We start from the raw sequence: 18,002 nt of genomic DNA, 5'->3' as shown, positions 1-18,002 counted from the left end.
GTTGATTCTTTGGTGTTATCCTCAACGCTGGCTGCTGATGGTTCTTGCGCTAGTTCCGATATTGCTGGTACTGCTGGTACTGCTGGAGCCACCTGTCCAAGCCTTTTCGCAACATCATGCCACGGACCATGGTATGGGCCTGGGATGCCGCCCTTTGTGCGCTGGCTCGGTGCGCGGCCCGCCTCCTCTCGTAGACGCTTGGGTGGAAGGGCTCAGGGGCCCGTCGGAGGTCGGCACGGACCCTGTCGTAAAGGATACTGCGCCAGTTCTATAGAAAAAGAAAACCATTAGAGGTAGTCAGTATGCTGTAGGGTTTTTATTGTAGAAACAAAACCCGAAAAAGTGAATGTTATTGCCAAAGTCACAAGTCATACATCCACTGTCTGGTTTCATAAATTATGCTGTTGGGAACTCTCGACGTCTTGTCTTGCCAGGCATCATTGTTTTCAACAGGTATTTAGATGCTAAGATATATATGTACATGTATAGAAGGACATGATCTGAGGTAACAGTGGAGAAAGAAAAACCGTCTACTCACATCCTCGGCCCATCCAACGATCGTCTCCTTGTGGTGAAGGCCCCAAGCCAATCCAACAGGAATCTGCTGGTATTGGTAGACGGCAGTCTGGACAGAGAAGTGTCGAACAGGGGTGGAAAATATATGTTAGCCGTTTTCTTTCAAGTGTTTTGCCGAAACAAAAGGGAATATGTATATATGACAGCATACGGCGGCGGCGAGCTGGTCTCCGGTCACGACGGAGACGATGAAAAACGCCAAACCGCGCGCTTCGTAATGGTGTTGCTGGAGCTGCAGTCCCAGATCTGGCCGGTCTTCTGTGCGCGCCACCAGCTGTCGGGCGATCTCGAGGGCTCGCTCGTGCTGGCCTCCGCGGAGGACCGCCCACGCCCACGTTGCATGGGCCGAGAGGGAGGCTTGGGCTGGGTGCAGTGGCTGCGTTGCGGCGGACATGGTTTTTTTCTGGGTTGTGCGGTGTTGGAGAGCCTTTACTTGGGAAAGGAAATTGAATTGTAACTCTTTCTTGAAGCTGGTGATGACTGTGGTGGCTGTTGTTGCAGGAAAAAGAAAGAAATGCTCTGTCTAGCAGGGTTGGATGGGTGTTCAGTGTTTGCCGGCCTGGCAGTCCTTTGAACACTTATCGAGTACGTCACGCACGTAGCATTCACTTTTATTTTTTTCTCTCTCTAATCACGGAGGCTCCAGACTGCCCTCTGGAGCCCATACCACTCCTTTTTATAAGCCCTTGGACCACCCAATCATTGCCCTCGTTCACCCTCAACTCAGGAACTCAAAGCTGCCTAGGCCTCGAAAGGCCGTCTACTTGATTAGCAAGGCCATAATCACCAGAGGGTGGTATTTGGCTTGATACACTGTTCTTTATGACGAGCAGAAAAGGCAGCTGGCCAATTCGTTACACTTTACGCTGTTTCTGGTCTAGAACCAGTAACCAATCTGAATACCCTTATTAACATTCTGTAAACAAACGCCAGAGTGGAGGGCTTTCGTTTTTTCTCTCTCATATATCTGACTAAGCCGAACTGGAAAAAGTCGCTCTGTATCTTTGATTATACTCGCACGAATATAATCTGTCCTGTAATCCTTGTTCTGTCAATGTAAATCCCTCCTAATAGCATTCACATATATACATCTATACGAGAGGTCAGGACATGTATTTATCCTCAGCCCAAGAGGAAAGCCATTGAGATGATACAGTCAGAAGCTATTATCCTAGCAAGGAATCTTTTATGATTCTCTGGAACAAAGACCAGCCACTGTAGTTCAAATGCTTTCGCAGTTCCCAGCTACTCAATTGGGAACTGGGGAGATGACTACCTCAAGTTTCAAAATTAGCAAGCCTAGACTGCTCAGCAGTCTTCTGTATACTTCGCTTTACGTTAATGCATGGCGAACTAAAAAGTCCAAACATAAATCACTTTGTTTTCTGGGATGGTATGGCCCAAGGAGGCAAGCACTGGCGAGTGTGGAAGTGATTTGCATATGTGTGTTTGTTATGGGAAGCAATACTGCATGAATTCTTTCACAATATGCCTTTGGTTTGATAATGCAACGAATTCCGTCTTTAAGCCTTTGTCAAATCAACGATTAAGAAGCGTTCCCCCGTCCCATGGACCCTTGTTTATCAGTAACACTCCCCATCCCAAGAGATATTGGACATTATCGCGTTTTGATCGAGAGTCTGTAAGCAGTGACTGGGTTGCCACTTGCCAGATGTGATAAAGTATGCCCCAAAACCCAAGTATAGAAGAACGTCTTGTAGCTTCCCCTGGGATGCGGCCTTTTGATCTCTTTGCTCACAACTAAGCTCACTCTGTTAAAAAAAAACATAAGTATCAGATACAGCCCGCCAGACCAAAAACAGGAACAATGAGACGCGAAGAAAGATCCAATAATGACCGATAGGCAGCTCATGCGTTTCTACGAATTGCTAGATGAGGGACTATTGAACGAGATTCGAGCGACACTGCATGCCATAGCATTTCAGCAGGCGGTAGCAGAACGCGCTCAGCAAGACAAATTTCCCGGCGATCACTGCACAGATCAAACAAACATTGGCTCCTTTATCAACGGCTCCATGACACGACCAACCGAGAAACCCCGGGTCATTTTCAATTTTCGGACTTGTTTGAACTAATACAGCTTAAAGAGGCGCCAACAATGTCATAAACTCCAAACCGATTGATTTTTCCCGGCAGGTCAATGTTCGAGCTTATTCGGGGAGTGATTGCAAGTTAGATCATAGACTGCATGTTACAGGCCCGGCAGTGTTCGGAAGGTACTGGCTGGCCCAACAATTACCCCGATAACATATTTGCTGCTTTAGACCGAGTTATGCTGCAGCTTCAGGTAGATCTTCTCGTCTCTCCCGTTGAGGACATCTTCCCCGGAAGGCACCTGCATGGTCTGCCGCATCTTGATTCCAATATTGGGCTCTTGTATGAAAAGACAATATAGAGGGAAATTATTACAGCTCAATACACGAATGGGATCAGGCACATAGTTTTAAGCGAGTCATATATCATTCGTGGTGAATGGGTATTTGTTCCCATCTGGCCTAACCTCCATAGTGTTCGTTAAGTCGTTATTTCATCCTCAGATAGAGATTAAGAAAAACAAATATCATCAAGAGCTTCCATAGTCAGCATATAAGAGAAAATCAAGAGCCATAAACCTCTAATCGGATGAAGACCCATCAGAAATTTCAATGGGGGTTTGCCCAGAATTGCTACGCTCATACTTGAACCGCCTCTCTGCCTCCTTCGTAGTCTTCTTGGCATCGGCTATCTTTTCCAACTTGATGTGCACCTTGTGGTGACTGTCCTTTTTTGGACTATTTGCATGCCTCTTCCGCGACTGCTTTCTTCTATGAACATTTGCCACGGGACTAGATTCCAGGCGAGATTGAAAGCGAGGCTCTTCTCCCAAGTCACTGCAGGTCAATCGAGAGCTGCTAAGTGTGCTTTCATCGAGCCAATGAGGTTTATGATCGTTGTTGGCAGCGATATCAGCTCGGTCCCCGTAATCTGCTACAGGATCTGGGCCTGTTGCCAGCCTGTGAGGTGCCTTTCTTGACTTTATGAATTGTGGAGGTGTACTGTTTACGGTGGTGTAAGGCTCGCTGTCCTGCTGTTCATCCGCATTGGTGCTTTCTTCGTCAATTTCCGCCATGCGATTGACAAAGTCCTGTTGAAGCCGTTTCAATAGTGTCAATAGAGCCGAATCATCCATGTTAGAGTCTCTAGCTTGGATGAGCAGTTCTTGTAGATTCGTAACGAGGGCTCGGCGACGCATGAGCCTGTGTTGATCTGAGGACTGCTTCTTAGCCGCGGCATTCCGTCGTAGTGTTTCTGCTAAGCTTTGAGCATGTTCTATGAAGGAAGGCGGAAAACCAATCACACGAGCCAAGTCTATGCCGTAACTGTCGTCCTTCAGTGGGCCCTTAGCTATCTTATGTATCATCGTGATCCTAGGTTTCGCATCGGGGCCGTTTCCGACAACACTTGTCTCGGCTTGAAGGTGTTGATTTACGACATGAGGGCGGTCATTGAGGACGGTGGCTGCGTACGAAAACAATGTGTCAGAGAAGTCAGATCTACCTTCCAGTGCAAGTAGTGAGAGACCGTAATCATACTCACCTAGTTCATGGAAATGAGTCGCAAAAAGCACCCGAGCGCCGCTCTCAATCAGCGCCTCTGATACAGCAATAGCAATGGCCAGTCCGTCACGCGTGCTGGTACCTCGTCCAAGTTCGTCGATAATGGCAAGACTCCTGCTGTCGATGTTTCTATGTGAATAAATATGTTAGTTCCAGCCAGTTATGGTGGAGCCAAGAGGTAAAAATGAGAGTTGCATACCGAAGAATGAATGCCATCTCTCTCATTTCCAAAGAAAAGGTGGATAGGTTGCTCTCGATACTGTCATCCTTGGAGATTCTCGTGAAAATCTTGTGGAGAATAGGCAAGGATGCATATTCGGCAGGGACAAAGCTACCGATCTGGGCCATCACCTGCAACACAGCCAAAGTCTTGATGTATGTGCTCTTCCCGCTCATATTGCATCCCGTTATGATCTGGAACGAATACTGATCCGAAACATAGTAGTGATTTGGAACAAAGTTGGTGACGCACTAGGGAGTAGTACATTAGCTATCACTATCTTAATTCATCGACTTGGAGCTATGGCAAGTAGAGACAAGAATGAGAGCCATATCGAACGGGTAATGATCAATGTGCCGTGGTATTCCACATACCTGTTCGACAACAGGATGCCTGGCTGAGGTAATGGCGACTGTCGATGTCATGTCTGGTCGACAGTAGTCGCTGATAGTTACCAAGTGGGCGAAGCTCGCCAGCATATCAAGATAGCCTATGGCCTGACAAAGTCGAGTGAGATGAGGTATCTGCGTGCGGAGTTCCTTAACGAGATTTTCGACAACCTTTTCGCTCTGGATCAGCACTTCACAACTTGCGTCAGAGATTCTGGAGTTCAGTTGATTTAGCTCGATAGTCTGGCATTCAAGATAGCCTTTGTTGCGAACTGTGTTGATAAGATGTGATGGGAGGGCTGTGTCGTCAAAGTCTTTCAAATTGAATCGGAGCCAGAACTTGCGGTTGTCGTCATATTTGATTTCGTTGCTGTAGTTGTTTTCAGCTTGTTTCTGTTAGATTGGGGAGAAATGCGGTTGCCAACAGTGTTAGATAGGGCCCAAAACCTTACTATTGAATTGCTCGACATATTTGTATAGATTATCTGTCTGCTCTTTGTACGCCTGTCGAGCCAGATCCAGAAGTGGGTCAATATTGCTCTGTACTCTAGGTAGTTAGATGAGTTGTTTGATGTAATAGCAACCACAATGATACCTCTCACCTTCACTGCAAACGTGCGCTGATTCCTCATCTCTAGCGGCTTTGTTGCAAAAACTGCATCCTTGTCAATCCGTTTGTCAATCATCTCCAGAATTGAGGTGGTGATTTGAGGTTGACATTGTTGTTGAGCTTTGACCAAAACTTCACACCTAGCCGTCGCAAGAGCTTCATAAAGCGCTGGCACCGCAATCAAAAAGCTCTTGATCTGTAAAATGCGGTTGATGCTCTGCTCGGATTGAACTGTCGACTCATCGGTATTGGTGACAATGAGTTGCTGGCCAAGTATTAGATCATAGACAAGCTGGTAACTTGGATCGGCGCCTTTCTTACCTTAGAGACAACTCTGTCAATATCAGGGAGGGCTTTGAGGGCTACACAAGGTAGTGTCAGATTGAAATTAGAATTGTGAACAGAAGTGGGTAGACTTGCCCTTCCGCACCTCGAAGAACATGTCCTCTTTGCTCGAAAGCTCTTCCACAGCCTCATGGCGAGGTGTAATTATCTCTTTCTTTGTCGATGGCTGAAGGATACAGCTCCTGAGGTAGCGTGCACCCATAGGGGTCAAAGTGTTGTTTAGAAGCCCGAACAAACACCTTTTTGACTTGACGTTTTGGGAATTTTGCAGAAGTTCGAGGGCATGGATAGAAGCAACGTCGATCATCATTGAATCATCCGGTGGCTCGTAGCTCATGGCAAGGCTGTGGGGTGCGATCCTGACAGATGCCTGCATCTCGAGATGCCTCAAGGCCTACAATTTGTTTGTGGTGTTTGTCAGTCAAAGATTGTGAAGATAGCTTTGCTAGGCATGCTATTGCCTTAACACTGATACTAATGAAGAGAGAGGTACTCACAGCTGATAACGCACATATAGCATAGAAGTTGCCGTTCATTGAGACTTTGAGGGCGCCGATGTCTTCATGAAAAGCCAAACTCTCGATGTAGGCAAGACCAGTTATCTCTGACCAATATTTCCTGTCAAGTGTAGTGATTGGAACGTCGGATAGCTCCTCCTCGATGACGCTGTAAAGAACGGACTTGCGGTTGGGGGGCCCAGAACTCGACACAATCAGAATCTCCTTGGGCTCATGGACTCTCAACTTGTGTATCGTGTGAACGTAGCATTGTGTGTCGCAGATCTGGCTCATGACTGCACTGCCGATATCGATGTCGATTATGGCGAGGCCAACAATCGGAGGTACGCCTCTCCCTTCGCTGACCGCGCATATAATCTGTCGTCCTTCACACCCGGCGAACGCAGTGGGCGCTCTTGAGACGCTGCGCGCATATGTATCCGGTCGTTGAGAAGTGGATGTAGTTGTTGTACCTGGTCGATCAATGGGATAGCGTCCATGGGATGGAGGCCGAGCTCCAGATCTGTCAATCCCGGGCTGACAGCCGGACATGCCTGATGATTGACCATGAGAAGGACTGCTGGCTTGGCCGGAAGGCTCCTGGGAGGAATATATGGATCGATGCTCCTGTGAAGCTGAACTCGCAAAGTAGGGGGAAGCTGTCAGCCCTCGAGAGGGTGGTGTCTGGACCTTAGGGTGAGGGGTCTGCCTTGCACGCCGAGAGGGTAGTGGAGGCGGGGGCATCAGTATCCTATCGGCTTCGCCCGAAGACTGGCTTGAGGACCACATTGCTCATATGTGCTAGATTGAGCGGTCGGGCGTTGACCAATGATAGGTAGGTTTATCGTCGTTAGGTATACGGGTAAGCATGGGGCTGCTAAACTGATTGTTTGTATTCGAAGATATCTGTGAAGTACAGCTAAAGGGGAGGGGGTGAGGGTCGAATATATGGAGACAGGCTTACACTGTCAAAGAATAAAGTAGACACTAGCTTTTGCCATGGCCTGAGGGAGTTGAGATTTAATTTTGAGCAAATGGAGGACAGGAAGAGAGAACTTTTGGTCTCCCAACAATACGGGGAAGGAGCGGTTGAGTTGGGCCGCAAAGCCTGAGGCTCGCCTGGGCTCTTTCCTCAAGACGTTTTCCTTATGTAAGATGCCGCGAGTTCGTAAAAAACGGGAAGGAACTGTGCGATGCATGTCACAGAAAATTCTGGATGATTCCCTCGCCTTTACCTCCTGGGCACAATCAACTCGATTCATTGCAGGTCCTTCAGCGTTATGTCGCACCTGCCTGAGCGGAAGATTGAAGAAATAAACTTGTCTTTTCATCTGGCACATTGTAGTAGCTGTATTGGATTTGCTTGTCAGATTTCTGTTTGCTCAAAACGCAAGTTCAATATGAGCCAACCTATCGATTCAGAAAATGCAACCGTGTCGATGCCGTTCAAGCACTATAAAATCACCAATATTATTACCAAGTTCGAAGTATGCACGGCACGAAGCTAAGGTAGTCAAGGTGAGTTCCGAGTCTCTTTGAAATAAGCCCGACTAAATTACTCCCTCATTAATTCTCGCGATCGGTTCATTTATCTAGAGATCTATGCTGGTACATAGCAAAACAGATGCAGAATAAAGAACGACACAACGCTGAAAAAAAGACACCTCTACACGCACTGCCAGCTATCAGGGTTGCTCGCGTCTCCACCCTTGAACACGTTCCGCAGGGGATACTTGCAGTGCTTCCTCTTGTACTCAATCACTCCGGAGCTGCGGGTCCCGTTTTGGTACCGGGTACCAGTGATGGTTTCGGGCGCGACGCCCTTCTCGACCCAGTCAACGATGGCAGTCAGCACGTTGTCGGCAGCATCCTCAGATACGTACGAGTCCCCGGCCTTGTTGCCGATGGCCGAGGCGCCCGAGCCGCCGCTGCAGTGGCCCATTCCCGACACGCGGAAATAGCGGTAGAAGGCGTCGAGATCGCCCGAGGGCAGGTTCATGGTGCGCGAGACGTGGTTGTAGTAGCGCGCACTGTTAGTGCTCGTGATGATCTGGTCCTGCAGGCCGTGGTAGTGCAGAATCTTGGCGCCGCGGTCCCGGACGCCCGAAAGGTCGCCCTTGAAGCTGCTGATGCCGCCAAAGTCGCGGCTGGCCGACTCGACGTAGTCCTTGGGACTGAGCGTCGCCGGGTCCCACTCGGGGTTGTGGTAGATGGCATACTGGAACCACTCGGTCGAGTAGGTAAACGGGTTGCCGGCCAGGTAGATAAAAACAAACGAGTTGTCGGCGCCGTACTGCATGCCCGGGTATGTGAAGGAGCCGTCACTGCTGTAGATCGCACCAAACACCTTGCGCACCGTCTCGGCCTGCGTGCCCGTGATGCAGGACGTGCTGTTGTTGCCGCTGCCGCAAATTAGGCCCTCGGGGCGGTAGGCGCACATGTCAGGGTCCTCGAGAATGCCGTCCGCGTGCCCGTCAAGACCGTCGCATTGCTTCAAAACGTCGGCCTGCACAGCCAGCCACTGTTCGACGCTCAGGAACGTCGGCGACCCAGGCTTGCCGGTTGCGGTGTAAAAGTGACCCGACCACGAACTGAGATTGTTGAATGCGAAAGCGGGGGCGCCGGCGACTATGCCGTCAAAGTCCTCGGGATAGTCCTGAGCGCTCTTGAAGCCTTGCCTTCCGCCGGTGGAGCATCCGAGGTAGTAGCTCTTCTGGTGTGGGCGGCCGTAGTACTCCTCCACGATCTGCTTGCCAAGAACCACGCCGGTGTGCACGCTCCTCCACGAAAAGTCCTCGATAACCTCGTCGCTGTAGCCAAAGGCTGCGCCAGAAGTGCCGTTGTGGCCGGCGTTGCCACTGACCGAGGCGAAGCCCCTGGCGGTAGTGTAAGCCAGGTCCTCGTACTGGATGCAGCCCGAGAGGCCACCGTTGCCGGTGCTGAGGAAGCGGTCGCCCTTCCAGTCGACAGGCAGCCAAGCCTCGACGCTAACGTTGGACGTCGGCGACGTCGTGACGAACATGGCAACGCGGCACATGTCGACATCGACCTGCTGGCTGGTCCGGGTGCACGTGGGGTCGTTGTCCGACAGGGTGAGGTTTGTGCCGGCCAGGACCGCCTCCGAGAACCAGACCGTCGTGTTGGGCAGCTTGCCGTTCAGCTCTTCGGCGAACTTGAGGCAGCGCTCTGGGAACGCGGGCGCGTCCTGGGCCAGAGCGGCCACCGGCATGAAGGCCGCAAAGAGTGAGGATCTCATCGTGTACAAGGGGGAGGCGAGACAGACTGGAGGCGGCGAGATGGGGGGAAGGAGAGGTTGCTGTGCAAGACTGCACCCGGCCAAGCAATCCATTGGGGCGGAAATTGGCTTGTTCAAATATTTGTTCATACAACACGGCCCAATACCTATGACGGTTCGTTTCCACGGTTGACCAATGCCGCGATCAAATTTTACCACTAGTAAGCGGGGTCGGCCGTGTCAATGCAGGGAGGGTGGTTAGGGTGGTTGATGTCGCATCTGGCGTGGAGAAGTTTGCACGGAAAGACGTTGATCCCACCCCTCAGTTTTGCTTGGAGCTGTACACAATTGGATTGATGCGATTGATTCCCTGATCAGTGGCGTATTGTTTTTAAAAGCTAGCTGGTATTACATTTCTTCTGGAAGAAGATTCAGATTGATGCAGCGGGACTGTTCATGTTATTCGAAATGCTCGGAAAAGCTTATCGAGGTTTCATATATTAAGCTACTTCATCTCAAATTACGACGTACGTGCAGGTCTGACAAAATCCGGGGATTGTCCCGCTTGTTTGACTCGTTTGACTGCCGATAACTCTGTACATTGGCGGACTGTTCGTTACCACGTTGTTAGTTGGGCTAATGCAGGTCAAAAAGAGGGGGGATGTTCGATATTCCGGGGGAGCGTTGCGAGCTGAATGTGGAAGTTGAATATACTGTACGGTTCTGTAAGTGGCAAGCGTGAAGCGTGTTTTTGGTAACATTCGAGATGGAGGCTTTGAGGGGGGAACGACCCCAGGAAATTGGCCATGCCCCTGGAACTTTTGGCATCTGATTTTTTTTCCTCCTTTGCCAAGGCTAGGCCTGGGGAAAAGCCCGGGGATTTCGGCAATTTACGACGGCACTGATTCCAAATACTTTACCGAGGACAATAGGATCGACTGGAGGACGAGAAGTTGCGTACCTACTGTAGTTGGAAAGCATTTCGCGTTATTTTGCAGGACTGGACTCTCCACAGTGGTAAACCGCGGTTTATGCCGAGAGCTGCCACAAACGGGGTTTCATTGCCCGTCAACCGAGGTTTCCGACCATATTCTAGCATGGGAGCTTTATAATTATGTAATATTAGCTGCAGGCCATCCGACTCGCTCGTTGAATGGGAACCGATTTGCCTATCAAATTAGACTACATGGCGGAATCGATCTACCCTACTTGACGGCGACGACGGGATAATGTGTGCAAATAAAAGCCAAGAGAACCTACTGGAGACTGTTTAATAAAAGGCACGTGGTGCGAATCGTCTTTGCCAGGTTATTTGGACATTGAAATTTGGGTAGGTGGGCCATATTTATATGAGCCTGTCTTGGGTATATTTGCAAGCTATATTGCGGGAAAACCACGCCGCAATTTTCCCCGCCACCGCAACCTATATCCTAGCTCCTATGAGCTTCAGTCCCTATACAGAAGATCACCAAGAGAGCAAAAGAGCCCGGCTGATCACTACTGCATGACTCGGTATATAGGATATTCGTCCCTAAACATAAAGGTGTTAAAAACTTTGCGATCCACAAAGGCGCCCAGGGACACACCCGGCACAAAAAGAATCGACGGAAGAAAAGCTTTTTGAAAAAATAGGTAGAATGCAACTCACCCAACCTCGGCCGGCACAATATTGAACGAGACATACGAATCGATGTTCTCAGGCTCGAGCGCGACCATGGCCAGCCCGGCGTTCTTTTGCCTCGTCGACACCGAGAAGGTACCAGGCGGCAGCTTGATGTCCTTGGTGGTGGTATTGGTGGTGGCCGTCACCCTGATGACGCCCTCGTAGTACGAGCGCGCAATGGTCGCCGACGTGATGGTCAGCGCCTCGGCGGCGCCGGCATAGCCGTCCGACAGCGTGGTGACCTCGAGACCCGACACGCGCATCCGCTCGGCTAGGTCGGCCCAGGCGGGAGGGATCAGGTAAGCCTCGGGGCGGGCGCGGGTGAGCTAAGTTGCGACGGGTCGGCAGTTTAGCGAAATACGCGGAATATGGGTGGGGATGATCCGTTAATAGGATGCGGGACCTGACTTACATTGGCGTTTGCGGGAGTTGTTGATGCGAAACGGACGGGGACGGGGACTACACTCCCGTTGTTTATATCGATGAGCTTGCTGTTTGCGAGGTGGAAAAAATCCAGTGTCAGCGGCAGAATGGGCGAGTCGGGGTCTAATGTGTAGTGATACTTACAAAGGCCTGTCGATGACATCCGAGAAGTCGGTAATAACCACCGGATCGTTGGACTTGATAAATTCTTCGCGACCACCCTCGACTGCCTCCAGCACCTCGGCAGCCTTCTCAGCCGCAGTATCGATGATGGCCTCGGCCATGGCCAAACTCGCAACGGTACGGCGCTGGAACTGCTGGTCGGCCAGGAAGATTCCCCTCGTCTCGGTTAGGAAGGTGATGGACTGGCTCAGGCCCATGTTGTTGCGACCGATCTTGGCGTCGGTGCCAGCCTCGGCAAGGTTGATGACGCCATTGGAGGCCGAGCCCGTGATGTAGGGCTCCCAGCGCAGGCCGAGAGACTCCATGTGGGCGCCGATGGCGGGAGCAAAGACCGACTCGGACATGTTGCGGATCAGAGGGTGGATGTTAAGGTTCTTTGCGGCAGAGTAAAGTCCATCGGCGGCAGGCACGTAATCGAGGTACCTTGTGGAAGCTCCGTATTCATGCGCGTCGATGCTACAGGGATTTAAAGCATCACATAATCAGTTGGACGCCATTAAGAGCAGGCTCTCAGGGGACAGAACAAGACGTACCTAATGTGTGGGGCAAAGTTGGAGAATACCTCCTTGATTTGCCGTGTCTGCGTCCTTGCCAACTTGACATGATCTCTGTTGGGGTCGTAGTTTGTAGCAAGAGTTCGCTGGAAGTAGTAGTTGCCGTCTGGGTTGTATCGTGGCAGCACGATGATCTCGAGGCGATCCAGCAACGAGGCGGCATAGGTGGCGTTGGCGTCGAGCTTTCCAAGGAAAGCCAATGCAGCTTGGTCACCAGCAGGCTCGTTGCCGTGAACGGATCCCTGGTACCAAACACGGACCTTTTCGGTGGCTACCGAAGCCGACGATGACAGGTGGACGTAGGGGAAGCTGCGGCCTTCCTCCGATGTGAAGTTGAAGACGTTGTAGGTCATCCAGTCATGCTTGTCGGCCAATGACTGCATGAAAGACTCTTTAATGGCGTTGTTTGTCAGCATCAATGATGTTTTACAGTCGTACGACGGGGAAATAACATGGAATCCTGTGCGACTTACCCATATCTGTATGGCTGGTCGCCGGCTCGGTCCCGTTTGAGAAGCCAGACGGAATGCTTCCCGGTTCCAGAAAAGCAGGCGCCCACAGCTCAACGTCCACGTCTGGAAAGTTGGCCGCAATGAGTTCCGAGTCTTGACGGACTGGAAGTTGGTTATATCCATACTGAACCTGAGCAACGCTGGTGGCGGCCAATGCCAGCCAGAGAGCCGAGCCGAACATGGGAGAGCGCATTGTGACCGAAGCTAGAAGGGCTCAATTGACCGTAGACCTCAAAAAGAAAGACCAAAAAGGAATCCATCTCCAATCGAGGCCGTAGACGGATCCTTTTGTATCTTGTAATCGGCCCACATTCAGAAATGACGATTTCGGCATCAAGTTACGGTGAATCTCCGATATCAGTAACTCCGAACACTTTTTTCTTTCTTTCCACAAAAGCTAGAAATCTTGGCTGACGACAAATGACATACGGAAAGTTCCCCAATGCTTGATAATTTCTCCAAAATCTTCTCCCAAAAAGGCAGCTGGGGAATTTGGCGTGAATATTACTTGGCATGAGGGGTAGAGTGCCCGACTTCCAGGTCCTTTCGATAGGGAGATGTGGGACGGAGGCTGGTGTCGGTCTTGACCTGCCGCGAACCGGAGATAAACATCTGTGAGGGTTAATTGTATGGCGGCACGGATGATTTTTTCCCGCTCGTTTCGTGCATACCTGCATCTGGATCTGGTGATATGATCGCCCGTACATTATCTGTTGAGATGGGAAACTACCTTACCTTACCTAAGTTAACACTACTATGAGCTGCTGGGTTAGGGTTAGTATTAGTTGCCAAGGTTTACGGTTTACGATGAAAGCATATCATAGAAGGCAAGCAAGCAGTTAACCGATTCACAGGGGTCAATGCTCCCCAGTTAGTCCAGAGCATTTTCATGCTACTACGTGGTCTATCCCGCCAACTTAATTTTACGCGGCTTTGTGTTGTATGTCCAAGAAAGACTTATCCATAGGTAAGCTTATTACCTTGATGTAACTGACCAGGTACGATGACCGAGGCAGTTGCGCAAAATTAATTAGGCATCACCGTCTGAGAAAATTCATGCGGCGATCAATATTCAGAGAGCTTTCGCCCGTTTAGTAAATTTGGTTCCGACAGGAAGCAGCTTTTGCTTCTTCACACTTCATTCTTTTTATGTCCCCTGCAGGTTCAACCGTTGGGATTGTCATGCAATTGAGGCTGCAAGCCCGGATCTTATCCGCGTGCGGCAAGGGTACCTTGCATTATCTGAGAAAAACAATTCTATGGATTCCATCACTCACCCGACCAATCTGTATCTTAAGCTGAACAATCCGTACAGAAACGCATTTTTACCCTGGGGACAACTGTTGAGATGACGCCAGGACCACATGTGAGAATCACTGTGCAGAGATGGAACAATGGTGGGTGCTTTACCACGAGAGTATTAAACTACTGAACTACTAGCAAGTTCATCCTATTTCTAGTTACGGGTAACGGTTTGTGTAGTGCATGATTGTCATCTTTTCCCCGACTTTCTTTTATTAGCTACGTCTTTACTATTGTTATTAGCTGCTTCTATCCTAGCTTGAGACTCCAAACGATGGGCACCAAAAAATAAAAAAATAAAAAACGAATCATCCCACGTAGATCCAAGGTTGACAAGGACTTCTATCCGCAGCTACGGTAGACAAGGACTGCATGTTATTGAGCTTGGCAATTTACCGGGAATGCGTATTCTGTAGCGGCGAAGTTTCGGGTTGCTGGCCATCTCAAACGTCCAAAAGCAAAAAGCAAAAGCACTCACATCCATGCAAGTGCTATAAACCCTAAAATCCATCGCGCCATGGAATAAAAGCTACCCGCAAGCCCGGTTTTCCCAAACATCCTCCGAATCTTACGACAAAAGGCAGCCCCGCACATGACAACGAGAGCTAAATGGCGCCGGTCATGCTAGAGCAGGCCGGCGGCAGCGCTACTGAACGGTTCAGGTTTGACACTGGATCTGGTATTGCCACTGGCGCAACGGCCATGACGGATCTGGTCCCCAGAGGTCATAAATGGTGGCGCATGACATCAGCGCAAGGCACCAGATCCCGCCAACGAGATGCAGATCGAGCTTCCGGACTCGACGGCCTTCTTCAGCAGCAGCAGCAACAAAACAAACAACAAGGAGAACACCAAAACAAATCAACACAAAGCTGGCGAAAGTGTGGAGACGTCGCGAGCGAAAGATCGTGCTTATCGAAATACCAAGTCCAGCGCTCAGACGGAAGCATAGTTATCCCCGTGCGACGTTCGTCCCGATCCAGGCTCGCCAGAAAAGATCGCGAAAAGGAGCCGCGCTATCCTTTCTCTCCCAATTGGACTCCCGCCTGGAACTCTCGCCCTCGCGACGACGCATTTACTCTTGAGGGGGAAGTTGGGCCGTCGAGGGAGGAGATCGAGGCCGCCAAACGTATCTTGAAGCGCTTTCCCATGGCCGGCTCGCAGCGCCCTATGGCCAAGTCGTCGCATAATGGCAGACAACACAATGCGCCCAGGCAGAGGCAGTCTTTGGTAATTACGAACGAAGATGTCACCGTTCTTAAGCGAATGTCCGCGACACCCCCTCCTATCGTCAGACCGAGGCTTGTGATTCGCGACGACTCCTTCGAGGATAGCTTTAGCGAAGACGAAGAGGATGAGGGCATGGCTAGGAATATCAGAAGGCCGTCGGCAGACCAGGGCAGGCTTCGTGGGCCGATAAAATCGGAATCTAGCCTGCGAGATCGACGATTGAGTTTGCAGAGCACAGAAACACAAAGGAGGATTGACCATCCAAGTCTCCCGCCACTACGCGAACTCAGTTTCAACGGTGAAGATGCAAGTGAAAATGGTATGGAAAGCTTGGGTGCCGAGCGATCACCCGTCCTGGATCATATACGACTCTACGAAGACGCTCCAACCGACAACGTCCTACCCTTGACCCGACCAGGTCACCACCACCAACAGGACTCTCCTAAAGATCTCCATGGCTTCCGTCCAGACTCGCCCCACAACTTCGATAACTTCGACGGATGCTATGTCGACAACTTTTACAGCGAGGATCACTTACCAAGAGGCGAGATACCCCGCCGCAAGAGCTCCTTCAAGGGAACGCAGAAAGTGGGCAACAAAAAGGGCAGTTTTCAGGAGCGCCTGAACAGCGCGCAAAGTGGCCAACGACAGCCCAACGTACTTCGGAGGAGGAGGCACAGCGACGATATGGGTGATGTCCGTCGTGGAGGATCTACTAAATCCAAGGAGTCGGATGGCCAGCAAAGCGTCGCTACTAGCGGTTCGGCGCGGATGCCCGACTTCTTTGGGCCCAACATCTACCAGGTTGTGCTGCAGGATCCGATCACTGCTCATCAGCTGCTCAAGTTCAGCGAGAGCAGACTATGTGGAGAGAATCTTGAGTTCCTTCAGAAAGGTAGCCCAATCATTGATGACTCGGCATCTTACACGCACACCTTAGATCCACTATCTATTCTTGTAGGGGGATTGACTAACACACATCCAACTCTTTTCTAGTTGACCAATACCATCGCTTAATGAACGAACTCGCCGATACCGTCACATCCATTCAGAAGGACTTCGTGTCAGAAAGCTCCCCCAGGCAGGTCAACCTGCAAGGCGCCATCCTGAACAGGCTTGACGGCGACATGCGTACCCTGATATCCCAGACACTCCCGCAGATGAAAACAATGTTTACGGGAGCTCAGAAGGGCGTTGAGGACCTCATCTACGCAGACGTCTATCCTGCATTCGTGCGACACCAGCTTGCCCTGTCCGCAAGCCGGGCGCTGGCCCACGACCGTACCCGCTACCAGGGACTTGGAGACTCGTTCACGATGACCGACCCGCGCCAGGCTGACAACCCCATCCTTTTTGCAAGCGATGGCTTTGCGTCATTAACGGGCCACCCGTTGAGCCACATCATCTCTAAGAACTGCCGAGTTTTGCAAGGCAAGCAGACGGACAAGAAGGCTGTGGGAAGGATCAGAACTGCGATCAGGGAAGAGACAGAGGTTGTAGAGCTGGTTCTGAACTACAAGAAGAACGGTGATCCTTTCTGGAACCTTCTTTATATTTGTGAGTTCAAACTTGAGCAACTTCCTATTCTTATTGGATCAAACCGACTAACACCATCCGTGTCTTGTCCCGCAATATAGCACCACTCTTTGACGAACAGGGACAGTTGGCATTTTTCATCGGCGGACAAGTTAACTGCTCAACCACGATTCACAGTAGCGCTGACGTGATGCGCGTGCTCTCAATGTCCTCTGATCCTTCCGAGACCGACTCCAAGGAATCGCCCGCCAAGCTGGGCGAGGCGACAGCAAAGCAGGCCCAGGCGACAGCTCAGTCACCACCCCCGCGCAAGTCGAGCGCCCGCAAGGTCCTGCTCAAGGCATTTGGTGTGCGGACACAGGACGAAAACGACTCGAGTGTGCAGGCGGTACCGGCTATGGCCGACGCTGGGATGGGAAAGAAGCTGTTGAGCAAGATGGAAGGCCAGGATATCGGCACCCAGATGAGGGAGTTTTATTCGGCCTACTCCAAGGTATGCGCCCGTCCCTATTTTGGAGCAACAATCAGCTAGGTCTATACTAACTCTTTCAATTCACACCACCTGCAGTACATCGTCGTCGACGCAACCTTCAAGATCCGCTTCCACAGCGGCGGCATACTGTCCATGCTGCACCCGGCCAACAATGTAGGCGAGCTGGCGGGGACCGACATCTTCCGCTTCCTGCGGCAGAACACGCTCACCTCATCCCCGGTCAATGGCAACGGCAACGGCAACGGGGTGCATACCGGGGCCGGCGCCACCTTGCCGGCCCCCGTGGCGTACAAGGGCAGGGTCCGCGCCGCGCTGCGGGCGGGGAGCGCCATCAGCATCCAGGTGCGACTCCAAACGAGGAGGAGCGCGGCGTTTAGGGGAGACGAAATCTTTGCGGCGCACTGGACGCCGCTCAAGGACGCAAAGGGCGAGGTCTGCTGGGTTGTGCTGTGCTTGGGAGCTATGCTTGGGGAGTAGAGGTTTTATGCGGACGGCTGGGCTTTGTTTTTTTTTTTTTTTTTTTTTTTTTTTTTTTTTTTTTTTTTTTCGGTTTTGGTTTTTTCTCTTCTTTGTAATCATCTGGTCCTCTTTTCTTGTTTTTGTTTTTTTTTTTTTTT

At 50.8% G+C, this 18,002-nt stretch overlaps 8 protein-coding genes across 8 annotated transcripts in view; 2 read left to right on the top strand and 6 right to left on the bottom strand.

Moving 5' to 3' along the window:
• Positions 1-49: 49 nt before the first annotated feature.
• PgNI_07306 (uncharacterized protein) lies at positions 50-970 on the bottom strand (the record flags this gene model as incomplete). Its single annotated transcript, XM_031127321.1, has 3 exons — positions 50-268; positions 539-625; positions 728-970. 3 exons carry the CDS (start codon positions 968-970, stop codon positions 50-52), a joined length of 549 nt encoding a protein of 182 aa, XP_030981124.1.
• Positions 971-2,429: 1,459 nt separating this feature from the next.
• PgNI_07305 (uncharacterized protein) lies at positions 2,430-2,992 on the top strand (the record flags this gene model as incomplete). Its single annotated transcript, XM_031127320.1, has 2 exons — positions 2,430-2,639; positions 2,795-2,992. 2 exons carry the CDS (start codon positions 2,430-2,432, stop codon positions 2,990-2,992), a joined length of 408 nt encoding a protein of 135 aa, XP_030981120.1.
• Positions 2,993-3,211: 219 nt separating this feature from the next.
• On the bottom strand, positions 3,212-7,043 carry PgNI_07304 (uncharacterized protein; the record flags this gene model as incomplete). Its single annotated transcript, XM_031127319.1, has 9 exons — positions 3,212-4,095; positions 4,174-4,322; positions 4,393-4,664; positions 4,788-5,188; positions 5,255-5,342; positions 5,405-5,677; positions 5,734-5,774; positions 5,815-6,151; positions 6,255-7,043. 9 exons carry the CDS (start codon positions 7,041-7,043, stop codon positions 3,212-3,214), a joined length of 3,234 nt encoding a protein of 1,077 aa, XP_030981122.1.
• An 877-nt stretch (positions 7,044-7,920) lies between these two features.
• Positions 7,921-9,603, bottom strand: PgNI_07303 (uncharacterized protein; the record flags this gene model as incomplete). Its single annotated transcript, XM_031127318.1, has 1 exon — positions 7,921-9,603. The coding sequence occupies one exon, from the start codon at positions 9,601-9,603 to the stop codon at positions 7,921-7,923; it is 1,683 nt and encodes a 560-aa protein (XP_030981117.1).
• Positions 9,604-10,822: 1,219 nt separating this feature from the next.
• Positions 10,823-13,024, bottom strand: PgNI_07302 (uncharacterized protein). Its single transcript, XM_031127317.1, has 6 exons — positions 12,786-13,024; positions 12,292-12,703; positions 11,720-12,214; positions 11,565-11,643; positions 11,138-11,478; positions 10,823-11,020 (listed from the first exon to the last, which is right to left on the bottom strand). The coding sequence occupies exons 1-6, from the start codon at positions 13,015-13,017 to the stop codon at positions 10,987-10,989; spliced, it is 1,593 nt and encodes a 530-aa protein (XP_030981118.1). The 5' UTR covers positions 13,018-13,024; the 3' UTR covers positions 10,823-10,986.
• A 304-nt stretch (positions 13,025-13,328) lies between these two features.
• Positions 13,329-13,709, bottom strand: PgNI_07301 (uncharacterized protein; the record flags this gene model as incomplete). The annotated part of the gene is made up of 3 exons (XM_031127316.1): positions 13,329-13,436; positions 13,496-13,534; positions 13,677-13,709. 3 exons carry the CDS (start codon positions 13,707-13,709, stop codon positions 13,329-13,331), a joined length of 180 nt encoding a protein of 59 aa, XP_030980667.1.
• Positions 13,710-14,735: 1,026 nt separating this feature from the next.
• Positions 14,736-17,862, top strand: PgNI_07300 (uncharacterized protein; the record flags this gene model as incomplete). Its single annotated transcript, XM_031127315.1, has 4 exons — positions 14,736-16,251; positions 16,353-16,913; positions 16,994-17,385; positions 17,461-17,862. The coding sequence occupies 4 exons, from the start codon at positions 14,736-14,738 to the stop codon at positions 17,860-17,862; spliced, it is 2,871 nt and encodes a 956-aa protein (XP_030980669.1).
• PgNI_07299 (uncharacterized protein) overlaps positions 17,446-18,002 on the bottom strand; it is a gene marked incomplete at both ends in the record, with an annotated part of 962 nt that continues 405 nt past the window's right edge. Inside the window, 2 exons of the mRNA XM_031127314.1 lie at positions 17,446-17,574; positions 17,640-17,845. Coding sequence (XP_030981082.1) covers positions 17,446-17,574; positions 17,640-17,845 — 335 coding nt within the window. The remainder of the gene's footprint in view (positions 17,575-17,639; positions 17,846-18,002) is intronic.

Source organism: Pyricularia grisea (assembly GCF_004355905.1).
Source record: "Pyricularia grisea strain NI907 chromosome Unknown Pyricularia_grisea_NI907_Scaffold_4, whole genome shotgun sequence".
Lineage (NCBI taxonomy): Eukaryota > Fungi > Ascomycota > Sordariomycetes > Magnaporthales > Pyriculariaceae > Pyricularia > Pyricularia grisea.
Note: the sequence above shows the minus strand (reverse complement) of the source record. Positions and strands in the feature narration are given on the sequence as shown.

Excerpts from the sequence above, each read along its gene's own strand:
- PgNI_07302 (XM_031127317.1), bottom strand. The coding sequence starts at position 13,017 with ATGCGCTCTCCCATGTTCGGCTCGGCTCTCTGGCTGGCATTGGCCGCC. Across the intron at positions 12,215-12,291 it reads AACTTTGCCCCACACATTAG|CATCGACGCGCATGAATACG; the intron begins GTACGTCTTGTT and ends AAATCCCTGTAG. Across the intron at positions 11,644-11,719 it reads GATGTCATCGACAGGCCTTT|CAAGCTCATCGATATAAACA; the intron begins GTAAGTATCACT and ends CCTCGCAAACAG.